Raw genomic sequence first — 24,717 nt, 5'->3', positions numbered from 1 at the left:
TCGGTCTTGTTTTCCAGACAAAAGCCCTGCGGAAATTAAACACAATAAAGAGGGGAAAAAGTTATGTTTTATAAATGACAACAAGGACCAACGTAGGTTGACATTAGCTTTGTGTCCTTCCCTGCTACACCAGACTTCTGAGGAAGGGGCAGGTACCACCCTGGCAGCTGAGCTCCCCTGCCTGCCTTGAAAGGGAAGATGAGAGGCTAGGCAGAGCTGGCACGAGCCAAGACTCCTCTTGGATTCCCTGCAGCTGGTTTTTCCAGCATCAGCTGTTCCTTGGAGTGGTCAGAGGTTATCCTGCTGTGTGGCCAGGTGCACCTTGGGAGGCCCCCTGGCAGAAGGGGGACTTGAGAGGGGTTGGACAAAGGGAGCACCACTCCCCTAGCAGGTTTGGGAGCCCTGCCTGGGCGAAGACAGCCGCGGGAAAGGCAGCCAAAGGGGGATGAGGCCATAAGAGCCAAGGAGAGAGCTGGACAGACCAGACAGCCGCAGCACTGCCCCTGTCCCTGACACTGCTGCCGCAGGCCCCGCCACCAGCATCCGGGCTAAGAGTCCCCTTACTCTGCCCTGGGGTCGACGACAGGCTCTCGACACATTCTCGCAAAGCCCCCTGCTGCACCACGTGGGCCGCGCGCCCTAATCCCAGTGTACCGGGGCTGCGCGCGCAGCTCAATCTCCCGAGGTCCTCTCCCTGTGCCGCTGCCGTGCGTCCACCGCCTCAAAAAACCAGTAGCCCCGCCCCTTTATTTTAGAACCCGATTGACTCCGTCGTCTACCCGCGCAGGCGCGCTGGCGTGCAGCATCAGGTCCCGCCCCCTGAGTATCCTGATAAGCCCTTGCGGCTTTCCGTAGCTGGTCTTCCTTTCCTGACGCAGGCGGAGCGCAGCGGCGGTCGTTCCTGTCAGGTACAGACAGGCCCAGCGAGATGGCGGCGCAGAAGATCAACGAGGCGCTAGAGCACGTCGCCAAGGCGGAGAAATAGTGAGCGCGGCGCGGGAGGCCGAGGTCCGGCCGGGCTGTCCCTGCCCAGGGGGCCGCGGGCCGGGCTGTGTCCGAGCTGGAGAGTGGCTGCGCCGCTCGCTGCTGGGAGAGGGCCGAGGAGGGGGACGGGCGCTGTTCCAGGTCCCGGGCGTTCGGGGAGCAGCCGCTTTCTCCGGTTTCCCCGTGGCTCCGGGCTGTCATCGGCCCCAGCCTCCCTGGCTCGTTCGCAGGGAGAACTACAACTCCCAGCGTGCCGTGCGCGGGTCGGGAGCCGCGTGGGGAGGGGCGGTTAGGGGGACTGTGGGGTTCCAACGTGAGGAGGGAGAGAGGCCGCGCCTGCTCCCGGGAGCATGGCAGCCCGGGGGAGGGGCGCTAGCCAGGGGTTCATGGAGTTTGTGGTGGAGGAGCAGGGCCCTAGTGTGACCGTGGGCAAGTTGCTTGTCTGTGCCTTAGCTCCCCACCTGTAACACGGGGTGCTGTGAGAACAGCCCCATTAACAGTGGAGAGTGTGGTCACAGAAATATCGTGCGTGGATAGCGGGGCCCTGAGCTCTCAGAGTTCACCTAACTCTAGATGGGGGCAGTGACAGGCCCCTCAGCTAGAATGGCTGCTCACACCTACGGGAAGCCTCTTCCACTCCCCAAGAGTTTGAAACAGACACTAGAAGGCTGATGGAGAGAAAAGGGAAGCTGCGGCAGGTGAATGGGAGAACTAAGATGAAGGAGAAATGCGTCAGAAATAAAAACTGAAAAGAGATGAGGTAGGAAACTTGTGCTTGGCGTTTGTTCAAGCAGTTTCAGTGCTCAGGACAAACTTATTTTGAAAGCAAATCATTTACATATAGCTACTTTTGCTGTTTGTTTATATATAGGATGATGGCACCAGAAGTCTACCAAGCAAACTGTTGTGTTGAGAACAGTATAAATACATTAGATGTAATCGTTGTTCCAAAGAGGTTGTGATTTAAGTAGCCAAGAGAGACAGACAAACACTGTAGAACAGTGGTTTTCAACTTGTGGTCTCTGGGGGTCTGCAGACTGTGTATAAGATTTCCAAAGAGCTTCTCACCTCCTTTCAAAACTTTGTAGGGGTCTGCAAATGAAAAAGGGTTGAAAACCACTGCTATAGACAGACAATATACGCCATGGGAAGTACAACACGTGATAGTTAACTTTCAATTCCAAAACCTCCATCCTGAAACAATTTTTTCCACTATTGCTAAATAAAAGTGCTTTGCTTCCAAACTCCTCACTCAGCAGAAATAATTTGAGGCTTATCCTGAAAAGAGAGGGAGAAATTACAGAATGTCCAAAATTGTCTAAACATTTGTTCCTGGTCTGATCTGGATGGAGCAGTGGGGCCCAAATTGTTGTTCCTTACTTACCAACCCATAGTCTGGCAGTTCTCTTCCATTTCTCTGTATTTCACATGGATGGGTGAAGATGGCTTCTGGTGAAGTTTCAAAGGGGATGGGAGGCAGTGGCCCCTTGCGGGCCTGCCTCCTCTTCCTCCCACGTTGCCACTTCTTCCTGCTCTCAACATATATAGATTTGTTTCTGTTGTTTTAAGAAGAGGTTCTTGTTTCAACCATTTATTCATTATTGATGGACTTTTGATTTGCATTTCAGCCTGAAAACTGGATTCTTAAAGTGGAAACCAGACTATGATAGTGCAGCTACTGAATATGGAAAGGCAGGTATGTATGACTATAAAAGGGAATGCATTTTATAGGTTTAAATAATCCAGTAATTTAATCTTAAATAATATTTTAGATGTTGACATTTGAAAACATTGTCTGTAAATCTGTAGATAGTTATGAGGGCGGGGAATAAAATAAAGAACCAAATCTTTCTAATTTACTATGAAATACATTTCAAATTGTGCTTATGTATTTTAAATATTTATTTTAAATTATTAGAACTAATAACATGTAAACTGCATCTCAGTGCAAATTACAATTTTAACTAATTACTTGCAAAATATGGTTGAACACAGAGTTAAACAGACTTTTGAATAAAATTGAAAAACTTTTATTGTGAGGCATAGCTAGACTTTTTTTTTTCTTCTGTTTGTAAATAGTCTGCGTATGAGTGTGTGCGCGCGCGTGCATGCTCATGTCCACTCTGCATGGGAATCCCTGTTGTCTTCAGTGGGAGCTCCATGCCAGGAGTGGCAAAAGAGTTGGACTTTGAGTGAGGAAGGGAAACTCTTAATGCTGTACAGATGCAAATAGTGGAAACCTCTGCAGAAGTGGCCTTGACTTTATTCATTTTTTGTCCTCTTTATAATATGTTCAATACTAATTTATTTGACAGACTTGACAGAGAGAGAAAGTTCATATGCAAAGTTTATCTGTTGGATACTTTGAAGGTGCATACTATTTAAAGGGCAAATATCCTCTCTCTTCCTGCTCAGTTGAGGTTGATGAGGATGAAGGGAGAAAGCTATCAGATTCCTCAAGGTTAATGCTTTGCTATTGGCTCTCTGACATACCCTGCTCCATTTCTTAAAAATCTTTTGGAACCCTTGGACACAGATGGTGCTCTTAGAATCCAGTTGTGTTTATATGGTGTAACTTTCCATTGGTATGCAGGTGATATTTAGATCTGTCTTGGCCTTCCTATTGCAATGCCATCCTGGTTTTGCCTGATTGCTGTCTTGGATACCACTAAACTTTGTAAAATTAAATCTTTTTGCACCATTTCTCCTTCTCCCCTGTCCCTCCTACCTTCCCTCTTGCTCTTTCCCCGTACTCCTACCTCCCTTCCCTTGAGCGCCCTGGGAACTCTTGTCAGTGGTCTTATAACACCATCTTCAAATAAACTTTGCTGCTTCAGATTTATTTTTGACAGCTATCTCAGTGTTCTGTCTTGAGTTTTACTTTGTTGAATTTAAATCTCTCAGTATTGAGACTCTTTTTTAGTAAGATTCTGAGCAGAAATTCTACTGAATGTTTTTGACAGCTTAAGTCTTGAGGATTTCTGCTCCTTATTTGCATGTATTCCAGAAAGTGTCACACTAATATAAAATGTAGCAGCCCAATTCTATTAGATTAATTTTTATCTAATCACACTATCCTCCTTCCAGAATCTATTTCTTCCACTAATAGCATCTGCAGCATACCTTTCTGGCCTAGTACACGTCATATTCCCAGTCACTCACTTAGATATTAAATTATTGGTTTTGTTTTCGTAAGTCATCAATAGCAACTGGGGGGGGAAAAGAATGTGTGTGGGTGCGTGCATGTGCTCCCCAGTAGTAGAGTTGAGCTGAGTCTGCTCTGATTTTTAAAATCCTGATTAAATGAGAAAACATTAGCTAGTTAGTTAGGTTTCTTTATATTGTAATGTGCCCAGAACTAATTGTGAAGGCTGGTATTTATTTCAGGTGCACTTCATTGTTGATGGGGATCTTGATTTAGGAGGGGAACTGCAATGAGGCAGCACTTCTAATGTTTTAGAACCTTAAAATAAACTTATTTGGCATCATTTCTGGTTAGTGAATGGAAAGGATGCTGAAGTGCAGGTATTCAGCTGAGAAGAGGGGCTGACTATAGTGAAAATCCAGTTAGTCTGCATTGTATAGAGGAAGAAAGTACTAATAATTTAAGAATGATTCTTATGAGCCTTGATATAAAGTATAATAAATTGATAAAGAATGTAATTAAATACTTTCATTATGGGGCAGATTTTTAAAGATATAGAGGCCAAAAGATGCAGATAGGCGCCTAGTGGGGGATTTTCAAAGGGGTCTAGGCAGCCACCTTCCATTTGAAAATCCCACTACATGCCCAGCTGCATTTTTAGGTGGCTAAATACTTTTTAAAAATCTGGCCTTGTGTGTCTTGAACAATAGATGAAAGAAGGAAAATGGCAAAACATAAACACTTTTTTTTTTTTTTTTTTTTTTTTTTAAATTCTTCTTTGTAGGTGTTGCTTTTAAGAATGCCAAACAGTTTGACCAGGCAAAGGACGCCTATTTGAGGGAAGCTGAAGCACATGCAAATAATAGAGCGTATCTTTTCACTGATGGTTAGTTCAGTATTCAAGGAATTGAATAACTATTTAGCAATCAGAACTGGACTAAGGGATGGGGTTGTGTGGAAAGATGTAAGAGACAGACAGACTAAATATTAAAAGGCTTCTTAGCTAATTTCCAAAATTCATTTTAAAGAAAGAATTCAAGCTCCCAAGAAAACAATCTGGTAAATGAAAAATAAGAAACCCCACGAAGCAGGAACCGTCTTATTTTGTTTGGCCAGTCACTAGCACAGTGGGGCCCTGGTCTATGATTGGGATGCCCAGGTACCATTCAGCACATTATTATTATGTTTTTATTATTTATTAGATTAACAATCATATTAACAGATTCTAGTGTTACTGGATTTAGTCCTTAGATTTCCTTGATATTTTTAGTTTTTGAGGGGGGGTTTTGTTTCTGGGGTGTGGGGTTTTTTTTTTGTTCTTGTTTTTATTTCTGCAAGTAGATGACATAGATGGGATCTCCTCTTTTTAGTTTGTAACATGGCTTTTCAGTTGAAGAAATCTCCCTTAGGGAATATGTGTGCTAATTTTTTTAGTTAATAATTTGTATGGTTTTTGCCATGCGGTGCCTAGAAATGGGTGGTGCACATTTAACATGTTGCTAAAAAGTTAGCTAACATTACACTATCTAACACAATGTAGTAACCAAAACTCTTTAATTAAATGTATGTAATCTAGTTTCGTCAGCTCTTTCATAGTTGGATATATATTGAATTTTATTTTGCCCTTACGTTTATTTAAAACAAAACAAACAAAAAAAACTAGCATGCATACTTATCAGATTAGTTTTGCCTCTGTATAAATTTATTTTTGGAACTATATTTAGATAAGTTTGGTTTGCTTAATCCTCCAATACATTATGTTTGATACATAATTACCTGTCAGATTTTTATGACTTGTATCCTTAACTTTTGCTCTGTTACTTCCAGTCTCTTCCATGCTGCCAAGTAAGTTTAAATTCCTCAGTTAATTTGATGCATTTCCCAATATGCTATGTGTATCTAAAGATGGGACTATTTAAAAGATGCATTCATTTGGGGCTAAGTCTGCTTTCATTTAAATAAATGGCGAAGTTTCCATTATTTTCACTGGTTTGTGATCAGACTTATTAGTGGCTGCATCCTGAAAAGCTTTTGAGACTGTGCAAATCCCACTGAAGTAAATGGAAATTATGACTTTTTAGCACTTCTCAGAATTAGTTCCAATATCTCTTGATTGATCATCCATAGGCTATTAGTCAGGATCTGCTTATTTCATTTTGAGGTTTTGCTTACTGCATGTATGATTAAGATAATAAATAATTTATTTCTCTTCACACACTTGACGTTTCTTCTGTGTTTCTAATTACCAGAATGGTGCCCTATAATATTAGCTGTTTTTAATTCTATTAGTAGTGTGTTTTTTAAAAATGTTTTTCATGCCACTGTGGTCTAGTCTGTGTAGTGGAAACACAGTCAGACATTTCCTACCTTCCCATTCCTCCAACTCATGGCAAATAATGAAAAGATTGTGTGATTAGTTTGAAGCACTGATACAAAATTTGCCACACACAGTACATGTTATAGAAGCAGGAAGGTATCTTTGGTCTGGGCTGGGAAACACAATGCTTTTTCAGTGCTTCAAATATAGTCAAAAGCACTTTATCCATAGAAGACAACACTGTCACGGTCTCAAGATTACTGCACCTTTATCCCCAGCTTGTGGTCCACTCCAGGCTCTGGTAGGCCATCATTCTTCCAACCCTTCAGCAGGATTGGAGCCCCGTTGGATAAAAGTGTCTGTTTGCTAGATCAAAAGAAGGTCTTGATACAAACACAGCTATTTATATCAAAGTCCTTTCTTTGTTGCTCAGTGTCTGGAAAACCCAGTTTGAATCAGTATATGCAGACTACCACTGGGGGTGGCATGTCTTTAGAGTTGCTTACGGTGTTAGTGACTGTCCTTAATCGTTATCCACTGTTTTAGTTCCTGAAGTGTTACCACAGCTGCTCCTCCATGGAGTTGAATACAATCATACATAAACTATTCAGGAATGTAATAAAGTGGTCCCCAAAGATACAGCACAAGGTTGCAATATCTATCACTAGCACACAAGTGAGAAACTGTCTTTTTAAATAAAAGCCATGTAAAATGTTTGAAATGTATGCGTCATTATGAGTCACCATTAGCTGATGAATAGTAACTCTTGCTACATAACGAGACATGTCACTTCAACTCAGTGAAATAACACTGTGAATAAACCTAATTTCTTTTCTCTTTGCAGAGCCTATGAACAAGCAGGCATGATGTTAAAGGTATTTACTGGTCACTTTGTGTTTCTTCTGTAACAATAAGAAGTCTCCTGTGGACAGTTGTATTTGCAATTATATATGCAATTTTCGGCTTGAAGCATTAGCATTAAAGTGGTGCTAGCACTTCCAGTGTTAACATTTATTTTTCCCCTCCAAGAATTTTAAATGATGCAACATTCTTTGGTGGTTGAAACTTGGTAAATCAAAATCAGGAGTGGGGAGGTTGAGTTTAGTATGTATGTATATATTAAGAAAAGAGAAATTTACTTCATAGTATCAGCTTATTTTTTTTGAGTTCAGGTAAATGTGTCCTGTTGTCACTTACTGGGGAGACACCATCAAAGGGGCAGGAAATTAAATTTGAATTTGAGATTTTCTTCCTTCTGCTCTTATGAGAGGGGAGGGGAAGTTCACCTGTGTAGAATAATCAGGGGACGCTACTCTACTCTGTCTCCTTCCAACGCTCCACAGAATCAGAGGGCTATCCGTGTGTAGATCCTGTACTTCTGTATTGGCTCTGCCTGCCTCTAGAGTTATTCTTCCATGAAATTTTTCTGATAGAAAAATGGCTAATAATGACAAGGTCATTGTTAACTTCTGAATTCCTAGTCGTTGGCAGGGTTGATGGTGTCGCAAAGAGCAACCAGTCACATGTTCTCTCTCATTTGTGGCATCTTGACTTCTGCAGAGGTAGCTCTGCTAGGTTGAGGGGGAGGGAGGAGTTGGTACCTATTTTATAGCTCTGCTCCAGCTCCACAGACATTCTACACTGTGTACAACAAGCTAAAAATATCAGAAATGAAAGAGTTCTTGTAAATGTTTTAGTTTTTCCTGTAGGAGGCATAGGTGTAAATTTGGATTAATTGATTATTCCCATAAGAAGCTGCAAAATAACATTTCAGCACCGGATCCAGAAGTGCTTGGAAGCTATGGTGTAACAAGACAGGTTCATACTCCATCCATCAAAGTATCTGCCGTACTCATTCCAAGGCAGATGCAATAAAGAACATACATCAATAAAAGAATCTTCTTTACATAGACAAACTCATTAGCTTTTGCTAGTTTTGGTATGGGACAGCCTACATGGTACATAATATTTTACTTCATGCCATTTGGGAATTACCATAAGGTAGAATTACCTTGCAGTAAACATACTAAGGGCTTGTCTACATCACAAAGTTGCAGCGCTGGTGGGGTTACAGCGCTGCAACTTAGGAGGTGTACACATCTGCAGGGCATCACCAGCGCTGCAACTTCCTGTTTGCAGCGCTGGCCGTACTCCCGTTTTGTCTCGGCTGTAGAGGATCCAGCGCTGGTGATCCAGCGCTGGTAATCAAGTGTAGACACTTACCAGCGCTTTTCTTGACCTCCATGGAATAAGCAGGTATCCCAGCATACCTGAGGAAGCCTCTGGTAATCAAGCTGGTCTCCTTCCCCGGTTTGCTCTCGCGTTCCCCGAACCCCGAGCAAGCAGGTCTCCTTCCCTGCGGTTTGCAGGGTGGTTCGGGGAACGCGATAGCAAACCGCAGCGAAGCTGGTCTCCTTCCCCGGTTTGCTCTCGCGTTCCCCGAACCCCCGAGCAAGCAGGTCTCCTTCCCTGCGGTTTGCTGAGTGGTTCCGGGAACGCGATAGCAAACCGCGGCGAAGCTGGTCTCCTTCCCCGGTTTGCTCTCGCGTTCCCCGAACCCTCCTTGAAGCCGCCCAACAGCGCTGCAGTGTGGCCACATCTAACACCACTTGCAGCGCTGGTTGCTGTAAGTGTGGCCACTCTGCAGCGCTGGCCCTATACAGCTGTACTAATACAGCTGTAACAACCAGCGCTGCAAAATTGTAGATGTAGACATACCCTAAGGCATTGTTAACTTCTTCGCCTATCCCTTGATGCGAGGATACTTGCTAAGGGGATTCATTGGGTTTTTAAGTGAGGAACCCAATTCATGCCCTGCAGATTTTCCCACAGAAGTGACAGGTGTAACCTTGGAAAAGACATAGTTCTTGGCTGGACTGTTTTTGCCCTTTCTTTCCTCCTTTGTCACTTCTCTGTCTCATGAGCGCATCTTTTCTCCTCAAAGCGAGCTCTGGCTTGGTGCATAATGTGGCGCCACTGTGTTCTGTTCCACGCCGAGACCTTCCAGTTTGCTGGATTGATGCCTCCCTTTTTAAGGTGTACTTTCAGTATGTCTTTGAAGTGCTTTTGCTGTCCTCTGTGAGCCTTTCTTCCCTGACTTAATTGAGAGAAGAGTACTACCTTCGGAAGGCGAGCGTCAGGCATACGTACACAGTGGCCAGCACAACGTAGTTGGTGTTTTATGACCTGTGCTTCTATACTGCTTACATTGGCTGCAGAAAAAATGCTGATGTTAGCTGATTCTGAGAATCCTCCAGAGGTAGCACTCCAGCCACTTGAGATGTCATCTATAGGGTACCCAGGTCTCGCATCCATAGAGAAGAGTGGGGATGACAGCTGCCTTACAAACCAAGATCTTGGTGCCTGTTTGCAGATTCCTATAACTGAAGACTCGTTTGAGTAGTCTTCCAAAGGATGTGCTGGCACAGCGGATCCTGTATTCAGTTTGTGTCAATGCTGGCTGTTTCACAGAGGTGGCTGCCAAGGTATAGAAAATGGTCCACATTTTCCAGGGGCACTCCGCTGATGGCAATTTGTGGAATACAAAGAATAGTTTGTGCAGGTAAGGGCTGGTAGAGTACCTTGGTTTTCCCGATGTTGAGAGAGAGAGAGAGAGACTCAGGCTGTGATAGGCATCTGCAAAAAGATTTAGGGTACTTTGCAGGTCGGTCTCTGTTTGCGAGAAAGATGCAGTCATCTGCATAGTGAAGGTCAGTGATGCCAAATCTCATGATTTTAGATTTTGTTTGGAGACGTTGGAGATTGAGTTGACCACCACCCATATGATACTCAATCCTGATTCGATCAGGAAGGCGGTCATGGATGAGAATCAGGATCATGGATGAGAATCAGGATCATGGCAAGGTAAATGGAGAAGAGTATTTGGAGCAGTGACACAGCCCTGTTTGACACCAGTGCAAATGATGAGTGGTTCGGTCTCTGAGCCATTGCACAGAATGGTGACAGTCATCCCATCATGATGATGGAAATGAATTTCTGTGGACAGCCAAACCTACACAGCACCTTCCATAGGGCTTCATGATTGATCTAACCAAGGCCTTTGATTCTATCGATGAACGCCATGAACAGTTCTTGGTGGTGTTCTCTGTACTTTTCCTGAATCTGTTATGCCATGAAGATTATGTCAGTTGTGCCTCTGGATGGCCTGAAGACACACTGTGATTCGGGGAGATGGAGGGGAGGGCAGTACCTCTGTAATTCCTGCACAAAGATTTGTCCCCTTTCTGGAATATTGTAAAAATGTTGGTGTTCTTAATGTCAGGTGGACTTTCTTCGCAGGTCCAGGTTTTGTTGAGAAGTTGGCAGAGTTTGTGCTGCAGCATTGTTCTACCAGCTTTAAAAGCCTCCATTGGGGTGCTGTCTGGGCCTGATGCCTTGTGATTTTTTTCTGGGAGTTATACCTGCGTCCTCTGTATGCTTGTTTGTACTGTGGATGTTGTAGCTTACTTTGCTGGGAGCTGAACTCTACAAATGTAACGCTATGCAATACAGAATACACTTCTACCCGGATATATAACGCGACCCGATATAACATTAATTCGAATATAATGTGGTAAAGCAGTGCTCTGGGGAGGTGGGGCTGCTCACTCCGGCGACTCAGAGCACATTGATATAACACGGTTTTGCCTATAACGCAGTAAGATTTTTTTGGCTCCTGAGGACAGCATTATAACAAGGTAGAGGTGTATTTTCATTTGGTCTTTTATATATTACTATAGTTCCTGACACTGTTGTTCCAACATTTTCTTACAGGAGATGCAAAAACTTCCTGAAGCAGTTCAGCTGATTGAGAAGGCCAGTATGATGTACCTGGAGAATGGAACACCTGACACAGCAGCTATTGCACTGGAACGGGCTGGAAAGTAAGCCTGCAATATTGGTAGCTAGGACAAATCACAAAACATTGATGTCATTTTTTTACAGACTGTTTTGTTTGAATCCTGTACTAGGAGAAAACTTTACTATTTGAGCTGAAGAATAATAATGCTGGCTTGTATTTATTTCAGGCTAATAGAAAGTATGAACCCTGAAAAGGCTGTACAGCTCTATCAGCAGACAGCATCAGTGTTCGAAGTAAGTACTACCATTTTAATTTGAACAACAAAGGAAATAAAGATTGAGTAGAAGGAGGAAGTGTTGAAGGTCAGTCAGTCTAAAATAACTCTTCACACAGATAGCTGTAAGGTGAGGGAGTTTTGAGCTCTATCTTGTTCTCTATTCATCCACTGCTGTGATAATGTTGCGCACGAAGTCACGCAGATCCTATTGGGATATTTAATGTAAAGGTGCAGTGTCAGAGTCCCTACCAGTACTCCACCCCCCACCGTATAGGATCTGATTTTAATCTCCTATCCAGCTTCCTCCCACTTCTTGGGCAGTCCAGAGGGAGAGAGCTCTGCTGAGTAAAAGTATTAAGGCCATGAGAGAACCCCACATTGACCTGAGTTCATGCCTTATGTTTATATTTCATTTATTAAAAAAACAAATAAATAAGAGAAGTAGCATAGAATTAAACCACAAACGTGTAAAACCTTTTGTTTTTGTTCTGCTCCTTTAGAATGAAGAACGTTTACGGCAGGCTGTAGAATTACTAGGGAAAGCCTCAAGACTTTTAGTCAGAGGACGCAGGTATAACTCTTTATTTTCTGAAAACCTAAGTTTTTTCCTCTAAATGTAATTGTAATCTTTACTGCTGAGTTTCACTGAATCTACGTATTGCCTTTTCAAAAGTCACTATCTGGAAACGGAAGATTATGTTGATACCTGTCAAGACTAAGATCCAGTTTTTCTACTGGCTATACCTGAGTGCTGAAAAACTCACCTGTGAATTTTCTTGTTTTGGTTTTTTTGGTGCTATAAAATTTTTAGTGTTCCTCCTAATAATTCAGTGAAGAAGATTTATGAATTAATGAGAACCTGGTGTGCTTCATCTCTACAATTCTTTATCAATGTGAATTATTCTCCATAACACTGGGTAGTAAGCACTTAATATTCTACCCAATTTACACATGAGGGAATCTAAAGTAGGGGAATTAAGTGACTTACCCAACCAAAGCAACCCATATACAGGTGTCTGATTCTGAATCAAGGGTGAAGAATTTGACTTTCAATCCTCAGGTTCACCTGTTTTTCTAATGCTATTGGTTAGTAGTACCAAATTTTACCATGATTTAGCATAAACATACATAACAACGTATAGCTCACTATAAGGCTGTCTTTGAGTCTGTGTTCCTGGTTAAATTTTGTCAAGCCTTGAGTGTGTGCTGTAATTGTGAGCAACAATGGTGATCTAAAAAGAAACAAGGAAAACCATTATATTACAGGGGTGGAAGGACTGTCAGGTGAGATGTGTACATTAATGTTTTATGAGGCTAGCTTGATTGTCATACTGATTTATAGAGGCCACGTTATATCTGATGTCACTTGGGGTTTGCAACATCCTGTAACTTGAATATAATTAAAGTGGAAATCAGTTATGAAGCATATTTTGTTTTCATTATCAATCACAACAGCAGACTTAGACATAATTTGTGTGAGCAGATCAGGGAGGTCCTACTGTACTTGTGTGGATGTCAGAAGAGTAGTCTAAAATATCAATATTTTTTGATTGTTTTGTGAGTTTCAGTGAAAGGAAAAACTTGGGTAGGGAAATGAATTATGTGAGATATGTTGAATCACTTAGCTGCCATGTGAAGTCCTCAATACATTCAGTTATAGTAAATTGCATCCAAAATATCTTGATTAGAGTATGAAGTTAGTGATTTATAGCTGACAAATGTAATATGAACCTCTGAGTGGCTAATGAAATTTTAAATTCTGTGCTTCTTGATTACATGCCTTTTCCAAGTCTGAACAATTCTTTTATGTTTAAAAATTTAAAATAGTAGACCATGAAGGTGAAATTCCAAAGTTCTCTTAAATGGCATCGTTTTTACATCCATGTTACAAAACACTGGCAAGTACTTTGATAAATTTTAAATGTATGCAAAACTTTAAAAATGCCTCTCCAGGATATTAGGCAGGATGATTGTTGTTTTCTGCAACCTGAAATCACCTACTGTTTTATCTGAAAAGACCCCCTCTTGTCCTTTTTAATTAAAAAAAAAAAAAAAAAAAAAAAAAAAACATTTGTGTTCACATTGCAAGTATATTCCTCAAGTATAAAAAGAATGGAGAACTTGGACAGTCCCACTAAAGTTTGAGTTTCATTAATTTTATATGTAGATTATGATAAGCATGTCTGTGTGGTTTAAAATCTATACTGTAGGTATGTGGGGAGGTTTTTTGTTAAATAAGAATCAGGGTAGTGCCAAACATTCTCAGATAAATTGATGTTTTAGTAGCTGACATTTGTCCCTTCCAGTGCCAAACTAGTACTCGAGCTTGATGCTTATACTGTGCTGTTAAAGGTGTCACCTTTTGGATGAGATGTTTCATCAAGATCCTCACCACGTCTGTCCTCAAATATCCAGTGTGAACTTTTTGGATCATTAGCCTTGATGTACTTTCTACCTAAACTTACTCTGAAGTTTTAGTTGGATACAGTATTTACTTCCTGTTCAACAGCTGTAGTGTTGTGTTGTGACTTGTAAAATAGTTGCTATATTTCAACAGTTTGTGCACGTACAACTGCTTGATTGGAAATATTAGCTCTGTGTGCACTTTTACTGCCTGAAATGATCCTTGCTCAACATAACTGATTACCAAGATATTTGCAAGTAAATAATCCATTTCCTTTCTATTTTGCATTATTTGGATTTACACCTATAGAGTGCTTAAATTCTTGCTGGATCCCACCAGGATGTTCAACGCCAGATTAGACCAGAGCTCAGCTCTTTACAGGAATGAGCCCTGTCCACTTCTTTTACGTGGTTTTGGGTACCCACAATTCATCACCATGAGGTGTTTTTATTTAAAAAAGTAATGTGCACTGGATTGTGACTTCCTTGAATGTATTGGGTTTACCTGAAAGATTACAGCTTTTGTTTTCACATCAGTCTGGGACCTGGCAATGACAGGGACAGAAATGCTAGAAATGTATAGTACATAAATTTATGGATGCTCTGATTAACATAAAACTAAACTTTTCTGGCATGTGACATTTATTGCTTTCACACTGAAGCACTGATTTCTGGATTTCACTCTAGTATTCTACCTAGTTACTCAAAAATAACAGGATTTTTGAAAGGTGTATTTTTTTAACCTTTGCAATGTTACAGTGATGCCCTCAAGATTGAAGACCAAATGAAAACTTTAAGACTTGATGATGGTTTAGTGTTTAGATTACTTTGATTCTTAATGCCAGTGGGTTTAAACAAAAATGGTGGCTTTTTTTCAGTGTGAAGAAAAAAATTGTTTAGAAGATGCAAATATGAACTCCTTTTTAATAAACTTCATGCGGACTACTGAATTATCTTTACAGCTCCGGTGCCTTTTTTACCACCTACAAACATTAAAATACACACATCAGAAGGCTCTAATCACTGGTTTCTTACACTTCCTTCTGTGTGTGTTCTCTTTTCTAGATTAGATGAGGCTGCGTTGTCTATTCAGAAGGAAAAAAGTATTTATAAAGAAATTGAAAATTATCCAACATGTTATAAGGTAAAGACCTGAATGAATGTTTCTTTCCTTTTTATAAAATAGAAATGTGCAAAGGGAAATTGATTGGCCTGTGGGTCTGCAGCACCTCTAACTGAATGGCACTGTATGCCTTGCAGTCCAGGATAAACTTCTTACTGGATGAGCACCTCCTGGATGGCTTTCCCCTCCTTTCACCCACCCCTTAACAGTTTTGAAAATGCTGAAGATAGCTGTCACAGATAATCAGAATGGTTGTTAGAGCTTTCTGATAATTATATTGAAAATGCTAAAAGACAAAATATCCGTATAGGTGAACCTGCAAATACAGTTAAATCTTTGGGCTACATGGGATAGGAGACATGTTAATTTATTTTATAAATTAGTGTTGATGACAGGAAGTAGGGCTAGATATTTTGAATGAATGTATTAACTGTTTGGACAAATGATAGGATTTTATGACGATGCTTAAAATAAGCAAAAAATTGGTTTGTGGTTTCAAAATTCTTGATAGGTTTACAAATTTAGAACTGAAAGACAAAATTATTCTATGTTCAGATAATATGTGATTACAACAGAATTGGTCCACTTTGATCTTTGCCTCTACACCACTTTTAAAAAAAATGAGGCTAATTTAGCTACGAGTCAGGAAAAAGATCTTGGCATCATCGTAGATAGTTATCTGAAGATGTCCACGCAATGTGCAGAGGTGGTCAAAAAAGCAAACGGGATGTTGGGAATCATTAAAAAGGGGATAGAGAATAAGACTGAGAATATATTATTGCCCTTTTATAAATTGATGGTATGCCCAAATCTCAAATACTGCGTATAGATGTGGTCTCATCTTAAAAAAGATATACTGACACTAGAAAAGGTTCAGAAAAGGGCAAATTAAAATGATTAAGGGTTTGAAGAGGGTCCCATATGAGGAAAGATTAAAGAGGCTAGGACTCTTCAGCTTGGAAGAGAGGAGACTAAAGGGGGATATGATAGAGGTATATAAAATCATGAGTGATGTGGAGAAAGTGGATAAGGAAAAGTTATTTACTTATTCCCATAATACAAGAACTAGGAGTCACCAAATGAAATTAATAGGCAGCAGGTTTAAAACAAATAAAAGGAAGTTGTTCTTCACACAGCGCACAGTCAACTTGTGGAACTCCTTACCTGAGGAGGTTGTGAAGGCTAGGACTATAACAGCATTTAAAAGGGAACTGGATAAATTCATGGTAGTTAAGTCCATAAATGGCTATTAGCCAGGAAGGGTAAGGAATGGTGTCCCTAGCCTCTGTTTGTCAGAGGATGGAGATGGATGGCAGGAGAGAGATCACTTGATCATTGCCTGTTAGCTTCACTCCCTCTGGAGCACCTGGCATTGGCCAATGTTGGTAGACAAGATACTGTGCTAAATGGACCTTTGGTCTGACCCGGTAAGGCTGTTCTTATGTTGTTCTTATGATAGATCCACAGCTGGTGTAGATCAATATTTTCAGAGCCCATCACTTTTTTTCATTTGGGAATGTGGAGCAGGGAACAGTGTAGACCAATTGGCTGCCTCATTGGTTCTAGTGTTCTTTTTACACCTATCCTGAGCAATCTATAGGACTTTTGGTATTGAATTCACTCTTTAGTAACCAAATATAAGAGATTTTACTTCTATTATGATCAGTCATTTCTTTTATTTTAGAAAACTATTGCTCAAGTCTTAGTTCATCTTCATAGACATGACTATGTTGCTGCAGAAAGATGTGTTAGGGAAAGTTACAGGTAAGGCGTATATTTGCCTCATTGTTTTCAAACTTAAATTTTGGTTATGTTGAAAATTAATTCATATCAATATTTATGAAAGAGCCATGTGGCAATTCTATATTTCCACATGTTTGAAGCCTGTACTCTGTTGGTTTGGTTTATGGACAACAATGCAGTGTTTTTTGAAAGACTGCCATTTGAAAAACAGTGTTATTGTTTTCAAATGGTCAGTTGTAGCTATTGATATACTATTGGTTTAATAGCAAGACATGCATAAACTTAAAATAAACAATGAAAGTATTTATATTGCTTTTCCAATTGCTCTAAGAAGAATTTTGTTCAGTTCACTACTCTTCCCTTTTCTGTTCCTTCTTCCCAGATTATCTGTTTGCTTAGCTTTAATAAAAGCTGAATAAACAATACAGGGTTGTTGCTGTTGCACTTAAAAAAAATAATTAATTATTCCTTTTAGTTACTGCTTCATTTTAGTATCTGTTTCTTTCATACACTGAACAGAGGTGAATTAGCTCTTGTAACTGTTCAGTACGGATAAAGGACTTTTTGATTGTCACCAATTGAATTTACTGTTTTTATTTTATCATTTTCTTGCCACTTTTTACATTGTAGTCTTAAAATACAAAATGCACAATATCCGAAGATGATTAAAAATGGATCATTTTAACCTATGTCTTTACCTTGCCTAATCTCAAACGCTTATGATTCCATACATGCAATGTAAAAGAAAAAATATTATGACTAGTTAACAGAAACTCATGAGGTTTAAGGCACTTCTGTCATTTGGGACCATGCAGACAACTAAATGTTTTTTAAAAAAAATAGATGAGATCTGTTAATAATTTACATGGTTAGATCATACAGTCAGAAATACATTTTCACGCCATTAGACATTTGTATTCAGCCTGGGTTTTAATACTTTTTTAAGCAATACCATAAAATTATATAAACACAGCTGCCTGTCCCTCTGCTCTTAATCGGTGATATGTAAACATAGACAAAGAGTTGAGTGCTGTGAGTGGACAAGTTAAATGTTTTAAACGAACTTTGTTTCCTTCAGTATACCAGGATTCAATGGAAGTGAAGATTGTGCAGCACTAGAACAGCTTCTAGAAGGATATGACAACCAGGACCAGGATCAAGTTTCTAATGTCTGTAACTCACCACTCTTCAAGTACATGGACAATGATGTAAGTTAACATTTCATATGGATTTTCCAAAACCTTTTTCCTGGTAAGAAAGAGAACTGTTTTGGCAGAAAAAAAACTGGAGTTATTGTATGTTTGTCCTGAATTTGCTCTCGCACCCTCCAGCTTCTTATGTTTTCCACTTAACTGCTCACCACTTGTACATTTCCACATTCCTCTGATCTTCTCTCTTATCTGGAAGGGTCAGATGAATGAGCAGCTTCTTATGGCATTCGTAAGTCTGTCTGAAAAATTGGCTGGAATGCTGTTGAATAGCATCTGAGTTCAGTTCCCTTCTGTCCCCAGCATGGGCTGAAAACTCTGCTGTCAGTGCTTCAGCTCAGAAATACGGTACTATTCATGCAAGTCCATTTTAGCTAGAAATCCATGGACTGGCCCTGAGAGATACTAAGCACCTTCAGCTTTTATTGATATCAAGAGGAGTTGCAAGCACTGCTCAGTTCTCGAGTGGTCCTGTAATTTTTACACTGAGTTACCATGGCCATTTGCTATTTTAAAGAAAGATGTCTTTTTTCCTTTCAAGAAAATACTTACTATTTTTTTTAAAAATACCTGCATATTTGCAAATTGTAGAAAAACTTAAGACAAAGGCAGTAATAGAAACTTCTGATCATCCTAGTGTAAGTTTTCTAACAATATTAATTTTCATCTAATATAACTTTTAAAATCTGAAAATATGATGCCATCTTAATTGAAAAAGCATCTGTAAAAGACCACTTATGTGGTGGTTAATAGTTACAAAATGCAGTGCTGCACATTTAAAAAAACTGCATTGACGAGACTTGCTTATTTTAAACTTCTAGTACTTCTGTACTGTGCAACATGGCAATGATTATCCTATAAAGGAGCAGAAATCATAGTACATGTTTACACTTTAGCACAGAGAATAGTACATGCGTTAGGTCTCCTTTTTATGCTATTGGAACAGAATGTTACAAAATAATTGTTGCATTTTGAGTGTAGTCAATAGACTGAGGCAACTCCTACTCACTTTACTTAAGAGTGTAGTCCCATTTAATTCAATGTGATTCTTTCTAGAGAAAGGCAAGTAGGATTTGGCCCTATGACAATGTGGACACTAAACCTGTCATCATTTTGTTGTTTGTTGTCAGTATGCCAAGCTTGCTCTTAGTTTGGCGGTCCCAGGAGGGGGAACTAAGAAGAAATCACCAGTTACTGCACAGGACAAAGCAGGAGAACCAGCTGCTGTTGGCTCTCACGCTGAGGAGGAAGACGATGAATATTCTGGTGGACTATGCTAGTTGTAAACATGTTCAATGTTAAATATCAGACTTGCTGTTTATGGATGTTGAGCATATTCACAGGTATCAGAATTACCAGCGCTTCATTGCAATCATGATATTGGAATGCTAATATAGACTTGACAGCTTTTGGGTGCTATTACAAAAAAGCATGATAACCCACCGTTTCTTGAAGCATTTCTGGATTCCATTCCATACATGGTAAGAACGTCCTGAGTGCACTGCCTTCCTCTGATTGAAATATATGAGTAATATTGTCTCTTTTCTAAAAGCACATGCGTAAAAAGAAACTAAATCAGATTGGGAAGATGTATTGAAACAACTAGTTTCAAATCATTGGATTCTAGAACATTTTGAGTGGTTCTTCTGGTTCCCTATAACATGTTTGTGATTTCTGTCCACTTTGGCAGTTTTAAAGGTTATTCAGCTTGGTGTAGTTTTTAGCACATTGAATATCTGAATAAAGAAGACGAACTCTTTACCAGATCAGATATTTGCACAAGTTTAAGCTTCTTGGGTGCGGACCATTCCATTTATTCTGAAAACATTTTTAACTTGTAGAGGGGTTTGTTTTAAATGCCTTATTTTTATAAGCATTATCCAGGAGCGTAAAAGGGTGTGGAAAATACTAAGACAACTGATATGAAGCCACCTTGCAAGTTTCTTCAGATAATCCCATTATTTTCCCATAGGTGCCTTTCATCTAAAGAAACAATATTCTCAATAGATCTTTGGTGGTACATTTGCATGCAGGGTGAGATGCTGTTTGTAATGTACATATTACAAAGAAGAAAGGAGCCAACCATAATAAATTTAAAAAAAAAAAAACTACAGATAGATGTGCTGTTTGCCGAATATAAAGCCTCTGCAGAAAAAGAAATCAGTAAAAATCTAAGTGAAAGGTAACATTTTGGAAATATCAACACTGTTCTTCAAAAATTTGAGTTGTCTGATTTGAATTTGGAATCAGCAGTACTCTTCTACAATTATTTAAACCATAATGTAGCCAGTAGGTGGCTTGTTTTGCATTTTGTAGCTTTGGCCCAAAGTTCCCATTAATAACACATCAAAGTTATTTGAAGAACTTAAGTGTAAATCACAAAAATCTAATGTACACTTCAGGATCAAACTAAATTTGACTACACCAGTTTTACTATTCCATGCCCAACAGGTGACCGTAGACTTCAGTTCTGCAGAAATTTCCACAGAAGAACCCATGAAGGCCTACTATAGGATGAGGTCATCCAGAATCTGATGGGAGGGATTCATGATGTGCACAGTGCACCATGACTCCTAAATTGCAGTGAGCGTTAGACCAGAAGCAAGGTATAAATGCTAATACTGTGGCTGTCACCATGTTAAGCCATCAAATGATCTCAGAAATTTTGAGAATTCTTGGAACAGTTCTGTTAAATGTACAAGTGTGAAAAAGCTTTTTGAGTTTTGATATCTGATTTAGGAACATTGTGAAAGTGTGCAAATTTTGAATATGTACCACATTGGTCAGGCAAAGCTAGTATAACATACAATGTTGATAGATGCTCCCATCAATGGGAGCGTCTATCAATCAACGTTAGTCTATGTTTTGCTGGGACAGATGTTTTTAAAAACTGGTTCTGTCAAAATTGTGTAGTAATGGACTGAAGCTTGGATCTGAAATGTGAAGTTGTTTGAAAATACCCTTTTTAGTGTTGAACTTTCCCCGTGTGTGTGTGTGTTGTCACTTTATACCAGGGACATGGATATTGGAAGTTTGCTCGCACACCTTGACTTCTATAAAGAATCAAAGATAAAATTTGGCAAGTGTGAGTGTTTTTTGCTTTTCTGTCAAGACTGGTGAGAGGGCTTTGAAGATGTGCAACTTGTCCTTTGAACAGCACTAATAAATGTACATCTTGGAGTAGCTTACTCTAATGAAGTCAATAACTTCTGTCTCCTTGACTGCTCGTGGGCATACACTATGCTCTAGAAGAGGGGCTCTTGTAGGATATCATTGATGTACTTTTTGTGTGAGGAGGACTTTACTGACTACACTGGGAATTTAAGACTACCTGTTACACGTAATCTGGGACATCTGAGGAAAGGGAGTGTGACATGCAGAAGTGAAGAAAATTTAGTGTGCTTCTATATGTTAGTAAGACACAAAGTACTGCAGTTTTTGTTTAAACTATCCCAGTGATAAAACGCTAACGTTGTGTAAGACAAGGCTACAAGTCTATGCATTCACTTCTGAAGCAAAGCACTTACGTAACATCTGTTTTTTGTGTTGTCCAAAACCAATTTTAGACACTAACCACTAATTTTTCAAAGTATTATGGTGAGGTTTTAGCTAGACAATTCTTCCCATGTTGGTAGCGATTTTCTGACTAAAACTCGTGTACTGATTAAGGAATGTTAAGGGCAAAAATTGTTTGTACTATGCAAGCAAAGCTCATTAAAATGAAAGGGACTTGTTTGCATCAAAGAGAATAAAAATTTAATATTTGATTGCAGTGTTGCTTTCAAGACTGAAATATGAAAAGATGTCTATGGTTGAAAACTAGATAAAGTCTAATTTTTACCATGTGTTCTCCCCTATTTTAGGTAATGAAAGTGTAATAGGAATGTTACTGCCTTTAGTAAATGTGTCATTGTAAACAGATGTCTATATCATATATTTAATGTTTGTTTCTGCTTCCCAAAACAGTTGGTACTTTTTTTATTTTATCACTTAAATAATAAGTTAAAGTGAAAATAATACTGTTTTGAAGTAAAAAAAAAAAAAAAAAAAAACCAAAATGATGCCAACTAGTTCAAAATAAAAGTAAGTTTGCATGAATATGCTGAAATATTATTCACTGTATGTGAAGTCAGATGATCTATAAATTACCTTTTAATATGACTGAATTTGTATACCCAGATCCTGTGTGAAATGTTCATACAATGTGAAATTGTGCTTTTATCCATACCTTGTCCAAACCTGTGAAGTGTATTAGAGTATGAAGCGTATTTGTAACAGCTCTGCAGATGCTGCCTCTTTCGGAAGAGGTTCTGTGTTTCACCAATAGAAAAATAAAACTTGAAATTACAAACTTATGCTAGCATTTCCTCTTGTGATGATCAGCTGGACTTCCAATTTCAGCATGAATTCCTTTGTTGGATAATCGCAAGAATCCATTTCTTCTAAATAGTACACAACTGCAGCAACTGTCATAATGCTGTATGAAAGATGGTAGAAAAATTACAATACCTTACATACTGGACACAAATAATTTCGAATAGCTGAATTCCCGACTAGAGTTTTAAAATAGTATTCTGTTGACTTCATTTGCCAGATCTGTAATGGACATAGACAGTTCTGTGATCCTAAAAATTACATTTCATTTGTGTTCTAAAAATGTGAAGAGGATTTTTCTTTTATAGTTAGTTTTTAAAATAGTGCTATAGGAAAAAATACACTGTTTTAGCTAGGAGGAGAATTCATTTTAAAAAGGTACCTTTTTCTGTATTAGTAAAACCAAATCAAGTTATTCTTCACGTGATTGAGTGTAGCTAATTTTTTTAGACGCATCTGGCCGATGCCGCCTTTGCATCTTTTTACATCAGGACAGCAATTACAAATTTGCTTTTATCTTCCAGGTACAGCCCTGCATTAAATAATTAAGATATTTCATTTTAATTCCTGCCTCTCTGCCTGCTTTCCCTTCTGGTGGCTGTCCTTCATATCTTGCTTCCCTTTCTCAAGAGCCCCTAAAGGCTGTGTTTTTAGTCCCCTTCTCTCTCTACATTTTATCCTTGTGTTTCCATCTGCTCCCATAAATTAAGCTATCCTTTCCACATTGACTCATAGATTCCAAGGCCATTGTGATTTATAGGTTGAAGTAGGGAAATGTATCTCTCTCACTGTCTCAACTAGATGGTTCACTGTCATAGAAGCTGTGGAGGCCTCTGCTCAGAAAACCAACTTTTGATGCTGACAGTCTTAATTAGAGACCTGTTTTTTAGCCTCCTGCTTTTATTTAATTTTGAAAGATTATTGAAAAGGTAGTGGCTTAGCAACTCTTGCCATTTTTGAAGTCTTCAGGCATCCTTAATCCTGGTCACTTGGGTTATAGCAGGGATTCTCAAATGGGGGGTCAGGACCCCTTAGCAGGTCGTGAGGTACATGTGGGGTTGCGAGCTGTCAACTTCCACCCCAAACCCCACTTGCCTCCAGTATTTATAATGGTGTTAGATCTATTAAAAAGTGTTTAATTTATTAGGGAGTTCACACTCAAAAGCTTGCAATGTGAAAGGGGTTGCCAGGAAAAAAGTTTGAGACCCACTGGGTTATAGGCATGGCCATGGGGTAAAAACTGCACTGGTGCATCATGCAGTGGACAAAATCTTCTGAATGAAATTCTATCCCCACTGAAGTCATGGAAATTTGCTCAACTTCAGTGGGGCAAGGAATTCACCCTTAGTTCTTTCAGAGCTGTCAGCAGCCTTTGATACCACTGCATGAGGCTCTGACCCATCTGCACATCCTAGCAAGGATGGATAATGGTCAACTTTCTATGAAGCCATGTAGGGTAATTGTGAGTAATTGTTTCTCTGCCTGAAGAGAAGGGTACCACAGAATCTGTCTTGGTGTTTTTCGTTATACAAACATTGATCACAAGGGCTTATGGCTCTGGGAGTGTTGGTGAGGAAGCATAGGCTCTGATGTAGTCTCTGCTGCTGCTAACCTGCTCAATGATGGTAATGTTGGAATCCTTTCATCTGTGAGAGACGGTGGGAATTGCAGCCTATGATGTAGATAGTCGTGACTGAATAGGTCAATCTGAGACTTGCATGATCTTTGGCAGTTATTGCAAATGTATGTATCTTGGTTAGGTGCTGCTTGCTTCCTTTTCTCTTGAAGCTGTTGGAGTCAACTCCTGTCATGGACTTTGATACCCTGATGGAGACAATGGTGCTGCTTGTTATGATCACTTGCCAAGATTTTCCATTTAGTCAGGGTCAGTTCCAAATTCCTTCATATCTCACTTGCATGTGTCTTTATAGCGAAGCTTGAGATGTCTTGTTGTTAGCTTCCCTGTATAACATGTCCTTGGGTATGCATCCATCTTCCAACCCACTCAGATGGCCCAGCCAGCGTAGTCATCTTTGCTTGAGCAGGGCTGTCACAGTTGGTAAATTTGCCCTTTGTGTTGGTGACTTACTCAACACCAAATGGCAAGATGATGTGGCATAAACAATGTAGGTGGAAACTGTTCAACCTTTTCTCCTGATGCGTATAGGTTGTCCATGTTTCCCCACCCTACATAAGAGTGCTGAGGACGCAAGCTTGGTACACTAGCATTTTGGTCTTGATGTTTCTTGCTCTTTTAGTCTTCTAAAAGTGGTGGCAGCCTTTCCAATGTGAATATTTAGTTTTTCATCCAGTGCGAAGTTGGTGGACATTGTAGAACCTAA

General features: G+C 39.7%; 1 protein-coding gene across 3 annotated transcripts; it reads left to right on the top strand.

The window, feature by feature from the left end:
* Positions 1–745: 745 nt before the first annotated feature.
* Positions 746–22,356, top strand: NAPG (NSF attachment protein gamma). Of its 3 annotated transcripts, none has more exons than XR_007772801.1 (13): positions 746–984; positions 2,613–2,680; positions 4,914–4,998; positions 5,957–5,974; positions 7,291–7,321; positions 11,220–11,329; positions 11,474–11,540; positions 12,025–12,095; positions 14,993–15,071; positions 16,735–16,814; positions 17,872–18,001; positions 19,132–19,482; positions 20,453–22,356. XR_007772801.1 is itself a non-coding variant. In XM_050942178.1 (12 exons), exons 1-12 carry the CDS (start codon positions 929–931, stop codon positions 19,279–19,281), a joined length of 945 nt encoding a protein of 314 aa, XP_050798135.1. In that variant the 5' UTR covers positions 746–928; the 3' UTR covers positions 19,282–22,356. The 3 variants fall into 3 exon arrangements, 1 of the variants encoding a protein (XP_050798135.1); XR_007772800.1 differs by having other exon boundaries at positions 19,132–20,183; XM_050942178.1 differs by having other exon boundaries at positions 19,132–22,356.
* The last annotated feature ends 2,361 nt before the right edge of the window (positions 22,357–24,717 follow it).

The sequence above is a fragment of the Gopherus flavomarginatus genome, chromosome 2 (assembly GCF_025201925.1).
Source record: "Gopherus flavomarginatus isolate rGopFla2 chromosome 2, rGopFla2.mat.asm, whole genome shotgun sequence".
NCBI lineage: Eukaryota > Metazoa > Chordata > Testudines > Testudinidae > Gopherus > Gopherus flavomarginatus.
The sequence above is the reverse complement of the archived record's forward strand: the minus strand, read 5'-3'. Positions and strand labels throughout refer to the sequence as shown.

Coding starts and splice junctions, on each gene's coding strand:
- NAPG (XM_050942178.1), top strand. CDS start 929: ATGGCGGCGCAGAAGATCAACGAGGCGCTAGAGCACGTCGCCAAGGCG. Junction 2,681..4,913: donor TACTGAATATGGAAAGGCAG/GTATGTATGACT, acceptor TCTTCTTTGTAG/GTGTTGCTTTTAAGAATGCC. Junction 12,096..14,992: donor CTTTTAGTCAGAGGACGCAG/GTATAACTCTTT, acceptor TCTCTTTTCTAG/ATTAGATGAGGCTGCGTTGT.